We start from the raw sequence: 18,720 nt of genomic DNA, 5'->3' as shown, positions 1-18,720 counted from the left end.
AATTAATCATTACATATCTCCCTGCTTTATCTATAGTTGTATCCAATATTTTAAATTGGTAATTTTTTATTTATTAATACTCCCCTGGCCTTGGAATTAAATGTAGAATCCAATACAGATCCAACCCAATCTCTTTTTAAGAACTACAACAGGCAAACCTCCGACTACAAAAAGACAAATGTGTGTTCATGGCACAATCAGTAACCTATTTAGGTTTCAGCATCAATAAGGAAGGGGTACAAATGGACAAGGGTACAGAAGCTGTACAGAATGCTCCCTACCCGACCAACAAAACAGAACCATCATCACCGACACATTCTAACATTCCAAACATGTCTATGTTATGTAATCCCCTGAATGAACTACTTAAGAATAAGAAATGGTACTGGAACACAGAAACCAAACGAGCTGTTGATGAACTAAAAACAATTTTAATAAGCAATAACCATGTCTTAATTCATTACAACCCAGACAAAGAACTAACACTGGTAGTAGATGCATCGCCCATGGGATTGGGTGCCATACTGTCACAGAAAACTGAAAAGGGAGAACAACCCATGGCTTACACCTCCCAATCACTAACTGCTTGTGAGTGGAACTATGCTCAATTGGAAAGAGATGGACAAGCCATCATCTTTGGGGTAAAAAGATTTCACCAATACCTGTATGGACGCAAGTTTACATTGGTGACAGACAACAAACCACTGAGTCTAATATTGGGATCAATAAAAAGGGCCTGAATTCAAAGGTGGGTGATGCTACTGGCAGTGAACAATTTTGATTTAAAACACAAACCAGCACTACAGAATAACCACGCAGATGCCCTCTCCCGCTTATCGCTCCCAGATACAGAGCAGAATGAAACAATTGTCAAATGGACATCAGAAGCAAGAGTAATAAATAAAAGCCAACTGAATCAACTTCCGATAACAGCAAAGGGGATCAGTAAGGAAACCCAGAAAGGTATAATACCATCCAGAATATTCTATTTCACAAACAATGGCTGGCCAGAAGATCATGAAATGTCAGAAGAAATGAAACCCTATTACACCAGGCGTGGCGAACTGTCCATCAAAGAAAGATGCCTACTATGGGGAATCCAGACAATCATTCCCAAGAAGTGGCAGTAAGTTGTCCTGGCCGAACTACACAATAACCGCCCAGGGATAGTGCGTATGAAAGCACTAGCCAGGATGCACAACTGGTGGCCTTCCATAGGGGAAGATATTGAGCACACAGTCAGAAGGTGCAGAACATGCCAGGAGGCACAGCCCAAGCACCTCAGGCTGAAGCAAACCCATGGAAATGGCCATCACAACCATGGCATTGCATCCACATAGGCTTTGCGGGGCCATTCACGGTAAAGAATTTCCTAATAGTAGTTGACGCACACTCAAAATGGCCGATTGTAATCAGTGTGGAAAAAACGACTGCGGGTCAGACCATTGAAAAACTCAGAGAAGTTTTAACAACATATGGATTACCCATTGAGCTCGACTCAGACAACAGCCCAGAATTGGTATCAGCAGAATTTAAAGCTTTCATGCACAACAATATCATTCGCCACATACTGTCTGCACCAGACCATCCCATCCCAGTACAAACAGAGAACCAGAACGTTTCATACAAACTTTCAAGAAAGCCATGAAAATGAGACCAAATTCAGACTCATCGTTGTCCCTTAAAAAAAATAATTCCTGCTGAGTTACACACCACACTCAACCACCAAAACAACACCAGAGGAGCTGATGTTCAGGAGAAATCCAAGGACAAGACTGTCGTCAATACATCTAAATATCAACTTCAGACTGCAACAGACAGCTTCCGCTAAAGGAGACCCAAGATCAATTGAAGTGGGGAACCAGTGTTGGTGCAAAACTACCGCATCCACAAAGTACCATGGGTGCAGGGAGTAGTCTTGAAAAAACTGAGGCAATACTCTTATCACATCCTAGTGGGAGACATGATATGGAAAAGACATAATTGACCAACTAAGACCAATGGATGACACAATGATGCCCGAAGCTGGAAAGGATGATACGTTCAGTGAAGGGTTGACCTGGCTACCAGTAGAAGCATCTCCACCGCAAGTCGACGGACACTGAGAAGGGCTGAGATCACCGATCGAGGTGATACCATCAAGAAGGGCACCTGAAACCAGGCAAGCAGTCTGCTGGATCTTTGCACCCCAACTCCAAAAGTACCACTCAGATCATATTCTCCACCACCCAGTTATATCCTGATCGATAAACCGGAACAGATCATGCCTTGAGCTCCTTTACAACAAAATTCTCCGAATGATACCATCCCTCTCTGTGGATCCAAACGAACAGACACCCATCTAAATGTTTCAAAGACTATGTATGCTGGGTGGGCGAGGGGGAAGAGTGTTGGATATGACACCATTATGTGTACGCAATGATGTGGGGAACTGATTTATACTGCGCGCTTCGTAGTAATGCTTGCAGTATTGAGTTAGTCTGCACTGACGTTGTGGCCGATTTACAACGGGGGGGGGGCTTCAAACAACATGTTTTGACTTTTTTTCAACTTTTGAGGAGAGTAGGGATTTGCAGTCTAACCCCACGTCGTCATATATTACGCCCCCCCACCCTGATGAATAATATTTGGTCTCAGTTCCAAAACAGTTAGCAATAGCGAGGTGTCAACAACTTTCTCGGTTTAAGATAATCTTTAGCAAGTTCCTAAATTCCAATCGATGACTAGATGATCACAACTATAAACTAATACAAATATTTTTGTTAAAAATTAATTATATCTGATTTTATGTCATTTAACCTCAAGAAAATGCACGCACATCAAGACTGAGTGCTGTTAATAAGATGTAAACAATATTAATAATAGTATCACAAAACCCTAATGAAGGTTAGAGAATGACAATTCACAGGTTGACTTGAAGAATGAACAGTTATTTGGCTGCAACACCAAAAGAAGAAAGTAGATCTGAAGGTTAATTATTCAGTGGCGAGTGGGCCCTACAATCAGTGCTGTGATCAGCAATGTGCAGAGCTTTTATTGGGACAATTTGACGATTTTACCTAATTGTATTGCTATTATCAAGACTGGGATGCTTTGGAGGACTGTAATAAATTATAGTTATACTTGGATGAATCATAGAATGGCCAATAAATGACAAATGAAATACAACACAAGCAAGTGTGAGGTTTCAAGTTTTGCATAAAAATAAGGCTGTCCTCTATTGTTCAGAATTAAAAAGGGGAAGAGCAATAAAATACTCTGGGAAAACGAAGTGAAGATTTAAACTAATTTTGCAGGAGGATGGGAACCAGAGTGTCAGAGCTGATGAAGGGCGAAATAGAAATAAACCAGGGATAGTGTGCAGCAAGGATGACAAGCAGGTGAGGAGATAATAAACAAGATAGACAAGGGAGAATCTGAGGATATTCCAAAGGCCTTTGACAAGGCTGCTTCACAGGAGGAGAGCTCATGGAATTACAGAAAGGATGGGTAGAGCATGGGTAATAGGAAGGAACCAGAGAGTGGGAATAAGGTGATCCAATTTGGGTTGGTTGTGTTACTTGTGGCATTCCACAGAGGTCAGTGTTGGGGTCACTTCTTTTTACATTGTATGTAAATGATTTGGGTAAATTTGCGATGACATCAAAATAGCTGGTAGAGCTGGTGGTGCTGAGGACACAGAAAGGCTGCAGAGAGACTTGGGTAGATTAGGACAATCTTGCGGTGAAGTCACACACTCTGGTACAAGAAATAGATGAGCAGACTATTATTTAGATAGGGAAAAAAATTCAAAGTTCAGAGGTGCAAAGGGACTTGGGAGTCTTTTTGCAGGATATCCAAAAGGTTAAACTCCAGGTCAGCAGTGAAAAAATCTGAGTGCACTGTTGGCATTTATTTCTAGAGGAACAGCATACAAGAGCAGGGATGTAAAGATAAGCCTCTATAGGGTGCAGATGAGACCTCACTTGGAGTGCTATGCACAATTTTGGGTGCCTTATTTGAAAAAGGATGTGTTAGCATTAGAGAGTATTAGGAGAAGATTTTCTAGAATGATGCCAGAAATGAAAGGGTTAGCACATGAGAAATGTTTGTCGGCTCTTGGAAAATTCTTGTTGGAGTACAGAAGGATGGGGGTGGGTGGGTGGAGGGACATAGAGACATTTTGAATGTTGAAAGGCCTGGATAAAATAGATGTGACAAAGTTCTTTCCCACGGTAAGAGAATCGAGGACAAGAGGCCTCAATTTTCAGATACAAAGTTGTCAATTCAAAACAGAAATGCAGAGAAATTTATTTAGCCAGAGGCTAAACTTGTTGCCACAGGAGGTAGTGGAAGCAAGGTTGTTGGGTGTATTTAAGACAGAAATTGACAGGTATTTGATTAGTCAGGGCATCAAGGGTAACAGGGGAAAAACAGAGGAGAAGGGCTAAGTGATAAGGATTAAATGGCAGAAAAGACCCAACGGGCTGATTGGCCTACTTCTGCTCTTATATTTTGTGTGTGATCGTGTGATAACTATAAACTGGACACATATCAAGTCAATAAAACTAAACAATCTTTTGGGTTTCATCATAGAGGGATAAGATTAAATAAGTAAACAATATAGAGAAAAATTATATTGAACCATAGAGCACACCCAGATCATCCTATAATAAATAAAATGGATACAACAGGATCTGAAGAGTTTAAATAACAAGAATTACTGTTACATAGGTTTTGCCTGTCATATTAAAGAGAGTACTAAGGTAAAGCTTAATATAAAATGAGCCCCAGACAATTTGTTGCCACTTTTAGGAAAGCATAAACAGAGGCCACCAATGCAAGATGAACAATAAATTAAATAATATATTCAAGGCATTTTACCTAAAATGTAATTGTCAAAGTATGGAACTTGCTGCCATAGAGAGTAATAAATGATGATCAAGATATTGGCATTTAATAGCTCAAAAGGCACATGAAGAAAAAGAAAGATTGTGATAGTTAAGATGTGTACTTCATTACAAGTGGGGTTCAGTGAACACAAATATTGACAGTGTCAGATTAGATAATACTTTATATTGCATACAGATAGGTTTTAAAAGGAGATAAATTGTGACAGGTTTTTTTTAGTGTAGGTCACATACAAATACTTCAAAACAGATCTCATTTAAAATGCCAGAGCTCTGCTCAAGCCAGACAATTCAGGCTCTGAGTGCCTTTGCAAAAACTTTGAAGAATGCCTACAAGGACTTCACAAGTAGGTGTTAGCTGGGCATGCTGTGGAGTAATGGATCATTGTTTTGGAAAGCAACAGATGAATGAACTCAGAAAATTGGGTCCAATGCTGCAGTCAAACCCCTTGTGGTCCATACAAGAGAAGATGGTTGGCTGTATAATGTTTCACTTGAAATAAGGGTAAAAAAGGAACCCTGTGATGACCGGAAAGAAAGAGGTTATCATCTGGAAAACCCTGATGGGGCAAATTTATTTGGCAAGACACTGAAGTGGCTGATCAGAAGGAACCAGTTGTGGGTGTCCAATGAACAAAAATCTCTCTCTGAAAGCTGACAAGAGTCTTCTTGAGCGGTAACCATTTACCTTTCAAGCACCAAAACTTGGTGAATTTCATAAATGTTACATTTTGTGTACAGTATAAGAATTGCCTGCAACCAGTGAACTTGGAGGTGTGAGAAGTGAGATTGGACTGTAAATTAAAGAACGTTTCTGAACTTGTATTACATACACATTCTAGAATTAGAAGGGGGTTAAGTTAATAGTAATAAGTTGAAGTTTGATCCTGTTTTCATGTTTAAAGATAATTAAAGGCAACTTTTGTTCAGGTAACCATTTGTCTTGGTGAATTTCTATTGTTGCTGGGTTTTGGGGTCCTCTGGGCTCATAGCAATAGGGATTTATGAGTTAGATTTCTGTATATGCCAAATAAGTACTTATAAAACTATTTTAGACCTTCTGTACATCTAAATATAGAATGACAAATAAATTACAAATTTAGATTTAATAAAATCAAACATTAAATTTGCACTTTATAATTTAAAGAAGAAAAAACTGCAATTTCATGATTTAGAAAAGGTTGTTTTTCACAGGGCAACCTTAAAACAGGAGATTATATTGTAATAAACAAAAGGTAAAACAAGGCTGGCATGATTAGTATAGCAGTTAGTGCAACACTATTACAGCGCCAGTGACCAGGACCAGAATCCCAAGCCAACAGTAAGGGGTTTGTACATTCTCCCAGTGTCTGTATCAGTTTCCTTCAGGCACTCCAGTTTCTTCCCACCATTCAAAACGTACTGGAGGTATAGGTCATTTCGGTATGATTGGGCAGCATGGGCTGAAAGGCCTGTTACCATGCTCCAAGTTTAAAACAAATTAATCAAAAGTAATTACAAAAATCTAAAAACATCAAGAGGCCTGTTCATTTGCAGATCATTTTCCTTAATAATTAGTAATTGGCTCATTATTTAAAAAGAGTTCATAACTTGTAGATTAATTTTGTAAGGGATGAATATTCATACTGTTACAGAATAATTTAATAAAATTATGATAAAATAGATATTAAAAAGGGTAAGATTGTGAGGTTTAGTTATGTCACATTTCACAAACATCTCATTTGCCATGCAAGAGTGGACCATCTCCGAAGTTAGCTTTACCGAGACAATGGGAAGTGCTTATGAAAGTTTCACAAGTAGGTGTTAATGGACCAAAGACAGGTTCTGAGTTCAGCCTATTCCAAATCTCTGTAGTCAATTGCAGAGGTTGTGACTGGTTGTTGTGTTTCTCCTGAAATAGGGGAAAAGAAGAACTCTTTGTGGTCACCTGGAAGAAGGGGATATCTTTTAGAAAAACTCAAGAGGGAGCAAGTTTCTTCAGTAAGACTTTGATTGAAGGAGATCAGTTTGTGTGTCCAAGGAACAATGAATAATCTCTCTGAAACAACAAAAGGTCTTCCTGAGTGATATCAACTTAAGTTAAAGCACCAGAGCCTGTGCACAATATGGAAGATTTCCTGATACTTGTGAACTTGGAAAAGTAAAAACTGAATAACTGGACAGTGAAAAAGAACTTTCCTGAACACATAAACATTACATACACCAGCGCTTAAAATTAGCGGGGGGGGGGGGGTTTAATTTAGGTTAAGTTAATAATAATGAGTATTGATCTTATTATTGTGGATTAAGAAAATAAACCAGTTTTGTTTAAGTAGCCATTGTCTTGGTGAATTTCTGTTGCTGCTAGTTTTTTTAGTCCTTTGGACTTGTTTTCTTTTTTTTGGCTTGGCTTTGCGGACGAAGATTTATGGAGGGGTAATGTCCACGTCAGCTGCAGGCTCGTTTGTGGCTGACAAGTCCGATGCGGGACAGGCAGACACGGTTGCAGCGGTTGCAAGGGAAAATTGGTTGGTTGGGTTTTTCCTCCTTTGTCTTTTGACAGTGAGGTGGGCTCTGCGGACTTCTTCAAAGGAGGTTGCTGCCCACTGAACTGTGAGGCACCAATTGGCACGGTTTGAGGCGATATCAGCCCACTGGCGGTGGTCAATGTGGCAGGCACCAAGAGATATCTTTAGGCAGTCCTTGTACCTCTTCTTTGGTGCACCTCTGTCACGGTGGCCAGTGGAGAGCTCGCCATACAACACGATCTTGGGAAGGCGATGGTCCTCCATTCTGGAGACGTGACCTACCCAGTGCAGTTGGATCTTCAGCAGCATGGATTCAATGCTGTCGGCCTCTGCCATCTCGAGTACTTCAATGTTGGAGATGAAGTCGCTCCAATGAATATTGAGGATGGAACGGAGACAACGCTGGTGGAAGCGTTCTAGGAGTCGTAGGTGATGCTGGTAGAGGACTCATGATTCGGAGCCTTACAGGAATGTGGGTATGACAACGGCTCTGTATATGCTAATCTTTGTGAGGTTTTTCAGTTGGTTGTTTTTCCAGACTCTTTTGTGTAGTCTTCCAAAGGCGCTATTAGCCTTGACGAGTCTGTTGTCTATCTCGTTGTCGATACTTGCATCCGATGAAATGGTGCAGCCGAGATAGGTAAACTGGTTGACCGTTTTGAGTATTGTGTGCCCGATGGAGATGTGGGGGGGCTGGTGGTCATGGTGGGGAGCTGGCTGATGGAGGACCTCAGTTTTCTTCAGGCTAACTTTCAGGTCAAACATTTTGGCAGTTTCTGCAAAACAGGACGTCAAGCGCTGAAGAGCTGGCTCTGAATGGGCAACTAAAGCGGCATCGTCTGCAAAGAGTAGTTCACGGACAAGTTGCTCTTGTGTCTTGGTGTGAGCTTGCAGGCGCCTCAGATTGAAGAGACTGCCATCCGTGCTGTACCGGATGTAAACAGAGTCTTCATTGTTGCGATCTTTCATGGCTTGTTTCAGCATCATGCTGAAGAAGATTGAAAAGAGGGTTGGTGTGACAACGCAGCCTTGCTTCACACCATTGTTAATGGAGCTCATTGCTGTATCTGACCCGACCTTGTTGGTTTTCGTGCAGTTGGATAACCAAGTTGAGGAACTTTGGGGGGTATCCGAGGCGCTCTAGTATTTGCTAAAGCCCTTTCCTACTCACGGTGTCGAAGTCTTGTAACAAGTAACTATATCTCTCAGTAAAGCTTTTACGACGGTTTATTGTAACAAAATCCCAAACAGAAAACACCCCACCTAAATTTTTAACCCATTTTCATTATTTTTTTATGTAATAACTAACAAGAATTTTAAAGCATTTTGTTAATTAGTAAAACAATGACAGGTGCTTCCAAGGATGGTAGCACATGGCAACATGCATTTAAACTTTACACAAAAAAATTACAATGTTCTAATTCTTAAGTCGACATTATTAGTTTGGTGTCAAGGGGATGAAAAAAAATTAAGCCATTTAATGTGGTATAGTCGCTTAACAATTCCACTATGGCACAGAAGCTCTAGACTTAATCTTTAGTCCACATTTGCCAATTTGAGCTCCGTAGCTCTTCAATACAACAGTATTCTGAAGCTAGAATTCTTCTGGAAACAAAAGGCAGACCATATTTTCATTGCTGATGGCACTCTTGTGAGAAATGCTCAACTGCAAACCTGAGTTGTGCATAAGAACTAACAGCACTGTGTTATTTCCAATGGTCGAGCATTCTGCCAGTATTCACACATGAAAGTGACTGCAGTCAATCCATTATAGCCATTAAAGATGAAAAGGTAGAATAAAGAACATCTTTCCTTTCATGACAGGAATAAAGTTCTATATGTTTTTTTAAGTCCATATTGTGGATCGATTCCAGCAAGCAAACAAAATTCAGTAGATCCACTGTGGTTTAGTCACCACATGCAAACTTCATCATTCTCAACTATTATTGCTCATGATTGTAGGAAATTACTTGTCCACAGAAACTCAGTCGACCTGCAGGGGTAGCATTGGGTTGACCTTGACATGCAGGCACAAGACGAATCCTACGACCTGCCCCTTGCTCTTTCCAACAGAATTCAAATGTTAAGTATTATCAAAATAAAGTAAATTAATAATATAGATAAAACTGGAAAAGTCGCAAATGATCACAAACATTCTCCTGGTCTAAAAAAATAGCAGCACATAGAAATGAAATCAGAGGCACTCATTAAGAAATAATAATTTTAGGACCTCCCTATCTTAGTCAAAAGACTGCAATTATATTCCCTAGTTATGCCCCTCACAACTATAAACCTCCAAGGAAAACCCTCAGTTTCTAATGCGCCAGATAAAACAGTTCCTGCCGATTCAATCTCTTCTTATAACTCAAGTCCTTCTGAACCTTTTTGTACCTTCTATAGCTTAATCACATCCTTTTTAGAGAGTGGCAATTAGAACTGTACAGAATTCTTCAAATGTGATCTCACCAACGCCTTGTACAATTGTAACATTATGTCCCAACCATTATACTCAGTGCCCTGACTTATGAAGGCAAACATGCTATGTGCCTTTCTCACCATCCAGTGTGCCATTTTCAGGGAACTATGTATGAAGTCACTCTGTTCAACAACACTCTCCAAGGCATTGCCATTCACTATACAAATCTTGGTCTGACTTAACGTCCCAAAATGCACAATGTACTTGTTAGAGTTAAATTCCATCTGCCATTTCTTTGCTGGCTTTCCCAGTTAATCTGAAAAGAATTGACACTATCTGAGCAATGCAAATTTAAAACAAAGTTTTCTTTCACATAAAATAAAGTTTCCTACTGTAGTTTAAATATGCTTTACTTGAGGGATAATTATTTTGCAAATCTCTGCAAGAACATATTCTTGATGTTTTTTTTGGGTCAAGTTAAAATGAATGTTTTTCAACCTACTTTGTTATGTTTTAATTTTTAAAAATAATTCCCCCTCCCCATTACCTCCATCTATCGATATTCTCTACATTTAATTAATTGGGTAAATTTCTCTCAGGTATTTGTCTGCACCACTGTACATCCAGTGAGAATGTTGTAACAAATCAATGTTGACAAAAAAATTAAACAAACAAGAAAACAAATTAATAAATAAAATTTACAACTTTAAAGAAAGCTGGGGGTAAAAAACAAGCTTACAATTAATATTTTATCCTTTAGACGGTAAGTACATATATATGCATTTATTTAAACCCCACAAACCTTAGCTGCAGGGTGCAACAGATGATGCATAATATTCTACAACTACAGCTGCAATATAGTGACCAATTCGGGCAACATGGCATAAGTAAGGAAAGATGATGTTCATAAGAATTTATATTAACCATCTTTTACTAGATTTATTACAAAACAAATAGAAAGCTGCAGTAAAGTTGGGTCCTCACTCAGTCATCAGTGATTTTACAAAGGATACAATAGCAAAATTATAACAATTCATTGATTTACAAAACATTCATGATTTAAGATTCCTTTATTGTCATGTAATAGCAGAGAATACGTAATATTACACAAAATTACTTTCTGCCTGCCTTCAGACAGAGTAAGAGTCACCATTAGTGTCGTCTGGCATCCCTTACAGTAAGAGAGAAAGAGAAGAAAAAGAGAGTCCCTTTAGACACTTCAGTCTGTGAATTTGCCTTCAGCACTCCAGCAGCCTTTGCAGCCACACAGAAAAAGGAAGCATTTATTGAAAATATGTTAACTGGAATTTGGTAATGAAAAAGCCTTGACAAAATGCATCATTGGTATTTCAGTACCTGTACAGTGTATTCCTATACATGCAGAGAGGTACATTTCTTGCTGTAGTGAAAAACAGTGTTGACCATCAAGGCCATTAGCCAAAAAAGTCAAGGCATCATAGCAAAAATTTGTAAATTGAATAACTGATTTCCTGGTTACTGTAATTCTCCCATTTGGTCAAGATGCTACAAGGAGATACAGCATCATGATTGATTTTTAAAAGTAGTTCTAGATTGGGCTTGAATTGTCCAGTTTTTAAATTTTAGTTCATTTTTGGAGCCTTTTATAGTCTGTACCATTAGATGAAAAAAAAATTAAAGAGGATCTGAGGGAAATGATTTTTTTCCCCCCAAATAGTGGGTGGTGGTTACATGGAACAAGCAACCAGAAGAGGTGGTACGAGCAGGTACAATTACAATGTTTATAAAACATTTGGTACATTGATAAGAACGGTTTAGAGCAGAGGTGGCCAACCTTTTCATTTTTAATTTTGACATACAGCATTGTAACAGGTCATTTGTGCCACTCAATTAACCTACACCCCCGGTACATACTCGTGAGCTGAAATTGCCGGTCACAGTGCTGTATGTCTAAATTAAAAGTTAAACATTAAAAGGGTGGCCACCCCTGGTTTAAAGGAATACAGGCCAAATGAAGGCAAATGGGATTAGTTTGGATAGGCATCTTGATCAGCATGGATGAGTTGGGCTTGTTTGCATCCTGTAAAACTAATTATATTTAAATTTAATTTGGACATAACAGCACGGTAACAGGCCATTTCAGCCCACGAGTCCATGTCACCCAATTAACCTACACCCCAGATACGTTTCATACAGTGGGAGGAAACAGGAGCCCCCAGGGAAAACACACATAGACACAGGGAGAACATACAAACTCGTAAAAGAGAGAGTGGGATTCAAACCCCAGTTCCAATCGCTGGTGCTGTAAAGGCGTTGCACTAAACGCTAAGACGATCGTGCCACCTTTTAATTTTTAAAAGAAAAAACAAATTGAAATAAAAAGAATTTTATAAATACTCAGAATTTACAGAGGGGAAAAAACAAATATTCATCAGAAGTGGTGAGTTAACCTTGTTTCCACTCTCCACAGTTGCTGCCATATTTTCACCATTTTGCAATTAATTATGGAATTCATTAAACCTTTAAAATGGTATTCAGGCAGTCAACCACAGCAGAACAAATGTTCTATAATTTTATATCAACCATGACATTTAAAAAAAAAAAATATTTGTCACAGGGCATACGACAGCAGATTCATCTTCATGGATTCTGACAAAAAAGGTCTGCTAATCTTAAACCTTGAAATAAATTTGAACTTAATAAAATGTAATGTTCCTCTTAAGACTCTTAAAAATAAAGCTCATAAAAGTTCTAACTTTTTCAAGACTGGGAAAATATAAATCTAATAGAATATTAAACAGAAACAAATTCTCGTTGCGCTATAAGAAAACTAGTAAAAAAATATCATGGCTTGAACACAACAAAATATTTTCCGACTGCATCTATCAAAAGTTATTTACCCATCAGTAGCAGTATGGTTTTAAATGCTGTTTTTGTAGATCAATGAAAATCTCCAAATTAGTCTGGAATTGTCTCTGGTATAAAGAAGTGCAAATAAAGTTAATCATGGACAAATGGGTTTCCTTTATAGACTTAATGAATGCACAAGCCTTACTCTATAGGAAGCAAATTTTCCAGGGCTATTGTAATATTTGCAAAACAACACAACTAATTTGGAACTATATCTGCTCTTGAGGCAAATGTGTTTTGTCTGGCTGCCTAAGATGAAATCCTACCATACTCAGAGGTCAAAGTACTTAGAGTTTCTAAAAAAAATTCTATTTATTTTAAAATGCAAAATAAAATTTCATTAATTTGTTTTGCAGACAGTATAACAGTTATATGAGTACAGCAAGCACTCAATGAATCAACCCTGATTTTTAACTTTGTTGATTAATCATTCTGTAACTCACCTGATAACATCAATTGGGGATCGCCTTCGTTTTCGTTCATGATCAGGAATTTGGTGCCAGGTGAAGACCAGCCTCCAATCAAACCCTCCAATCTGAGGCTCTCCAGGATTTCCCAGAAATTCAAAGGTATTCCAAGCAATGACATCAATCACAGGACATACGACAGCTGATTCATCTTCATGGATTCTGACAAAAAAAAAGTTGTGACTGAAATTGGTCTGCAAATCATTCAAACATCCTTGGTTTGAATTATTATATGACTAAGTAATATGACAATGAATAACAGCCATTATTTTAAAAAACAGCAGAGAAAATGAAGTGTCAGATGATCTATTCTTGCTGACATCTTATGTAATATTCAAATTCACATCAACATCAATATATAGTCCTTAATTTTATAGGAGGATCGAAGCTAACAAATTAATCCAATCTCGTATCTGAAGTAAATAATAACTATTAAGAAAACAACTTTTCCAACAAATGCTCCCCATCCATTATCAATAATTGAAAATATAGCATTGTTTTGTATTGACTCACAAATGATACAATGAAATGAAGGTGCAAAGCTTCCAAGATATTATCAAATATTCATGAAACATTAATTTGAACAAGGTAAAATCTGAAGGCCTTCAATTTTAGAAACAACCTGCTGATCACGGCATCATTTATCTGAGATTTTCAATATCCAAGGCTTGAGACCATTTATAATTCACTTTATAATAAATTCTCCTGTTTATTGTTCATCATGGATACTTCAGATGCGGGGCAGTAGAGCTTGTGTAAATAAATACCCAATAAACCTATAATCACTTCTGTACTGCAGAAATGCAAAGCCATATTTCAAAAATGAAGCAAGATACAAAACAGAAAACTATAGGCCAGTTTACTCTGTCCATAAGAAAAATACGGCATCCATTATTAAGGGAATAACAGCAAAACTTTTGAAAATCATCAGAATCAAATAAATTCAATGTGCTTTTCATGAAAGAGAGATTTTGTTTGACTAATTTTCTCTAATTTTGATGTAACAGTGTGAAATTTGGATTTCCTGAAAGTTATGTATATTGCAAAATTATGCACAGGATACAGGATAAAATACTGGCACTGTGACATTAGTTAACTGTATACAGTTGAGTCAAATTGGTCATTATTGGACTGGCAATAAGTAACGAGCAAGGTGGCACAGGGATCAGTTCTGTGGTCTCAGCTATTTACATCAATACAGAAAAGCGCCTGGTGTCTGGCACGTTTGCGAACTGGTAGATACAAGTTGTGTATTTTCAGATTGCTAGAAACTTGTGCTTACAAAGTCCAATTAATACACCTGCATTAAGAATAAACAGTTTAAAAGATGAAAATACTATACTGTTCTGCCACTGAACAAACTTGAAAGAAAGAATATATAAACTTTAAACCATTTTACTTTATTTTTAGTCACATTCTTTGAAAACATTTAATAGTTGCTGCATCTGCAGGTTCCACCCCCTGCACGGACTGCCTGAAAGATTAATAACATTATAGATAGTTGACCCCAATCACTTTCATCAAGTTTACTGGCAAAGCCTCTGACTGGGCAACTCTTACTAAGCAGGGATGAGGAAATACTAAGAGAGTCACCCCAATGGTGAACAGCATCAACCAGGTCGTCATCCTGAACGACATCAATACTATTTCATACAACTTTATTCAAACAGCTGCTGCGAGCAAAGCATGACCAAGGCCCTCCGCTGGCTGAATATTTGCTCCCATCTTCATCAAAGGTTTATGTGTTACTTCAGAGAACATTTACTATTTTAAACGTGTAATTTTACCTTTTTTTATTCTTATTTTTTTAAATTATTGTTTTTTACTGGTTGCTTGAGGCTGCCAGATGCTTGAATTCTGAATACCAGAGGTTTTACTTTATTTGGATGAAAAAGCCTAGTACACGGCAGCAAAATTTGCCAATGATACAAAGATAGGTGAATTGGCAAGATATGAGGGGAACATAAGGATGTAGATTGATTAAATGACTAAGTGATAAGTTGACCGATGCAATATTATGAAGAAAATCTGAAGTTATTCACTTTGGAGGGATGAAAAATAAAACAGATAATTTAAATTCCAAGGAATTATTTAAATCTTCAAGGGAAGCTTGGACCACTATCTTCACAAAGTGGCAGGGATCCTGAGCAGCAAGTGAAGGAATTGAGCAGATGTCAGATGCTATGGCAAGTAATCCAGAAAAAAAAATGAGAGGAAGGGAAGGGTGAATGGTCACAGTGAGATTGAGGGGCTTGGATGGGGAGCATTTGTTGGAAAAGGTGTTTTCTTAATAGTTATTATTTACTTCAGATACGGGATCGGATTAATTTGTTAGCTTCGATTCTCCTATAAAATTAAGGACTATATATTGATGTTGATGTGAATTTGAATATTATACAAGATGTCAGCAAGAATAGATCATCTGACACTTCGTTTTCTCTGCTGTTTTTTTAAAATAATGATGATTGCTGGAAGGAGCTCAAGCAGAGCATTTGGAAGGCTAAAACAGTTCATTAAATGTTCTTGATTAGAAGGGTTTTATATTTGCAATAAAAACAAGAGGATGACTAGGGAGAGTCAAAGACAACTAAGGGAATTTATGCATGGATTCATAGGAAGTGGGCGAAGTACCAAATGAGTATTTTTGAAGAATATTTACCAAGAAGGTGTTTGACGTAGATTGAGAGAAGAATATGGAGATCCTCAGGTCATACGGCATTTTGACATCAAGAAAAATTAGATGTTAGGTCTTTTGAAGAGCATCAGGTCCCCACTAGTGAAAGGAGAGATCCCTGACTACAGGTGAGTAGCTAATTTTGACCCTTGGTTCAAAAAGGGAAAAAAGAATAATCTTGAAAAAGGTAAGCCAGTCAACCTCGCATCAGTGGTACATCTTCTTTGGCTTGGCTTCGCGGACGAAGATTTATGGAGGGGGTAAAAAGTCCACGTCAGCTGCAGGCTCGTTTGTGGCTGACCAGTCCGATGCGGGACAGGCAGACACGATTGCAGCGGTTGCAAGGGAAAATTGGTTGGTTGGGGTTGGGTGTTGGGTTTTTCCTCCTTTGCCTTTTGTCAGTGAGGTGGGCTCTGCGGTCTTCTTCAAAGGAGGCTGCTGCCCGCCAAACTGTGAGGCGCCAAGATGCACGGTTTGAGGCGTTATCAGCCCACTGGCGGTGGTCAATGTGGTAGGCACCAAGAGATTTCTTTAGGCAGTCCTTGTACCTTTTCTTTGGTGCACCTCTGTCACGGTGGCCAGTGGAGAGCTCGCCATATAATACGATCTTGGGAAGGCGATGGTCCTCCATTCTGGAGACGTGACCCATCCAGCGCAGCTGGATCTTCAGCAGCGTGGACTCGATGCTGTCGACCTCTGCCATCTCGAGTACCTCGACGTTAGGGGTGTGAGCGCTCCAATGGATGTTGAGGATGGAGCGGAGACAACGCTGGTGGAAGCGTTCTAGGAGCCGTAGGTGGTGCCGGTAGAGGACCCATGATTCGGAGCCGAACAGGAGTGTGGGTATGACAACGGCTCTGTATACGCTTATCTTTGTGAGGTTTTTCAGTTGGTTGTTTTTCCAGACTCTTTTGTGTAGTCTTCCAAAGGCGCTATTTGCCTTGGCGAGTCTGTTGTCTATCTCATTGTCGATCCTTGCATCTGATGAAATGGTACATAAACCAATGGAAAAGACATTTTAGGATACTTTGTAAAATCATGGTTAGATTATGGACAATAAACTTGGCTTAGTGAATGGCAGGTCAAGTCTTACCAATTTGATTGAGATTTTTTGAGATGGCGATAAAGATGGCTGATGAAGGAAAAGCAGTAGATGCTGTTTACATGGACTCCCTAACTGTCTCCTTATCCCTGCCTAATAAAAGTCTTTATTAGTATTAAGTATATTAGTAAGGCTTTATCTGTAAATTTGGGGGAGGTTCATTATGATGGCGGCATGGTTACTGTTGTGGTTAGCACAACTCTGTTACAATGCCAGCGACCGAGGTTCAAATTTAAATTTTGTAAATTACAGGAATTACCAAATTTAAATGAACTTTTCATAATTAAACATTACAAAATTATTTTTCTCATATTACTTTACATTTTACATTGTCTTTCATCTTTTAAACTGTTTATTCTTAATGCAGATGAATTAATTGGGCATTGTAAGAGTGTGCCTTATGCAACTGGTAATTTCACATGTCCAGCATCTGCATTTCTCATAGGTGCCAAGTACCAGAGATTTTGCTATAAATCCAATTTTGGCCTTTTGCCTGTTGTCTGTGCACCTCCCCCCACTTAGTTTCTCCCCTTCCCCATCTCGTTTCTTCTAGCTGTCTCTCTCCTTCCTTTTCCTTCTGTCTCCTTTCCTCCAGCCCCGCATACACACACTCGTCCCCTCTGCTGATCAATTCTAATTTTTCCTCTCCTAGCCTTTTTATTCAGACTCTTACCTCCTCATTGCTCACACCTTGAAGAACAGCTCAGCCCCAAAACATTGGTTATACAAGTACATAATCCTTTATCCAAAATTCTAAAAACTGAAACCTCTGAAAACTGAATGTTTTCCATGGATGTTGTTGGCACACCAAAGCTCACGTTTGGCGCCAAACATGACCCGTCACGATTCACCCCCATCCAGCACCGTATGGTGGCATGGAACAATTTGCATTTATCAGTGAGCTTGAGATTATGACAGTTTATTCAATTAAAGAGAGACTGCTTAGACAGAAACAGGTGCCACTGGTAAACACGGCACAAAAGGAGCTGCCAGTCCGCCTCTTGCCATAGTTTCAAGCCGGGGAAGATTGGCCAAGCTGTGGGGAGTTGTTAAAGCCCCCCACCCCACCCACAAGGGACCCTTCTAGTTGGAGTATGTCTTTGTTTTGCGCGAATCTGAAATCATCGCGATTACTTAATGTACTATTATTCTATTATCCGAAAAATTCTAAATTCCAAAAAGTGTCTGGTCCCAAGGGTTTCAGATTAAAAATTATGTACCTGTATATATTTATCCTCTATGGATACTGAGAGACATGCTGCGTTTCTCCAGAATTTTTGTGTTTTTACTCCAATCACAGTATCTGCAAACTTTCATGTTTCACTCTTATGGGAAGACAAAGGTCATTTTTTGCATGTGAGGCTAAGGTTACTGGAGGTGCACAAGGATTAGAAGCTAAAACAATAATTTAGATGAGGGAATATAGTGTGATACATGTCAGTTTTCAAATGATATCAAATTGGGTGTTAGCATAGATTGTGAGGATATTGCAAAAGCTCAAGGATGTATGTGCAGACGAGTACAAGTAAAATAAAACACAACATTTAAAAATGTAAGATCATCCACTTTGAAAGTACATTGGAATCCCCATTATCCAGAATTCAATCAACCAGAACCCCAAACAAATGGCAAAAATAAATAAACAAATCAAGGGAATAAATATGAATAAAAGTTTAAAATTGTAAATGTTCTCTGAAGCAACCCCTGATTTAACTGAAATTTACATAATTAAATCCTACGATACTGATTTTTTTTCAAATTACTTTAGATTTTGCA

General features: G+C 38.6%; 1 protein-coding gene across 1 annotated transcript in view; it reads right to left on the bottom strand.

The window, feature by feature from the left end:
- galnt12 (UDP-N-acetyl-alpha-D-galactosamine:polypeptide N-acetylgalactosaminyltransferase 12) overlaps nucleotides 1-18,720 on the bottom strand; it is an 88,838-nt gene that overhangs the window by 27,612 nt on the left and 42,506 nt on the right. Inside the window, exon 4 of the mRNA XM_069913628.1 lies at nucleotides 13,145-13,330. Coding sequence (XP_069769729.1) covers nucleotides 13,145-13,330 — 186 coding nt within the window. The remainder of the gene's footprint in view (nucleotides 1-13,144; nucleotides 13,331-18,720) is intronic.

Source organism: Narcine bancroftii, chromosome 1, assembly GCF_036971445.1.
Source record: "Narcine bancroftii isolate sNarBan1 chromosome 1, sNarBan1.hap1, whole genome shotgun sequence".
NCBI classification, from domain to species: Eukaryota; Metazoa; Chordata; class Chondrichthyes; order Torpediniformes; family Narcinidae; genus Narcine; species Narcine bancroftii.
This window is presented reverse-complemented; position numbering and strand designations above follow the sequence as displayed.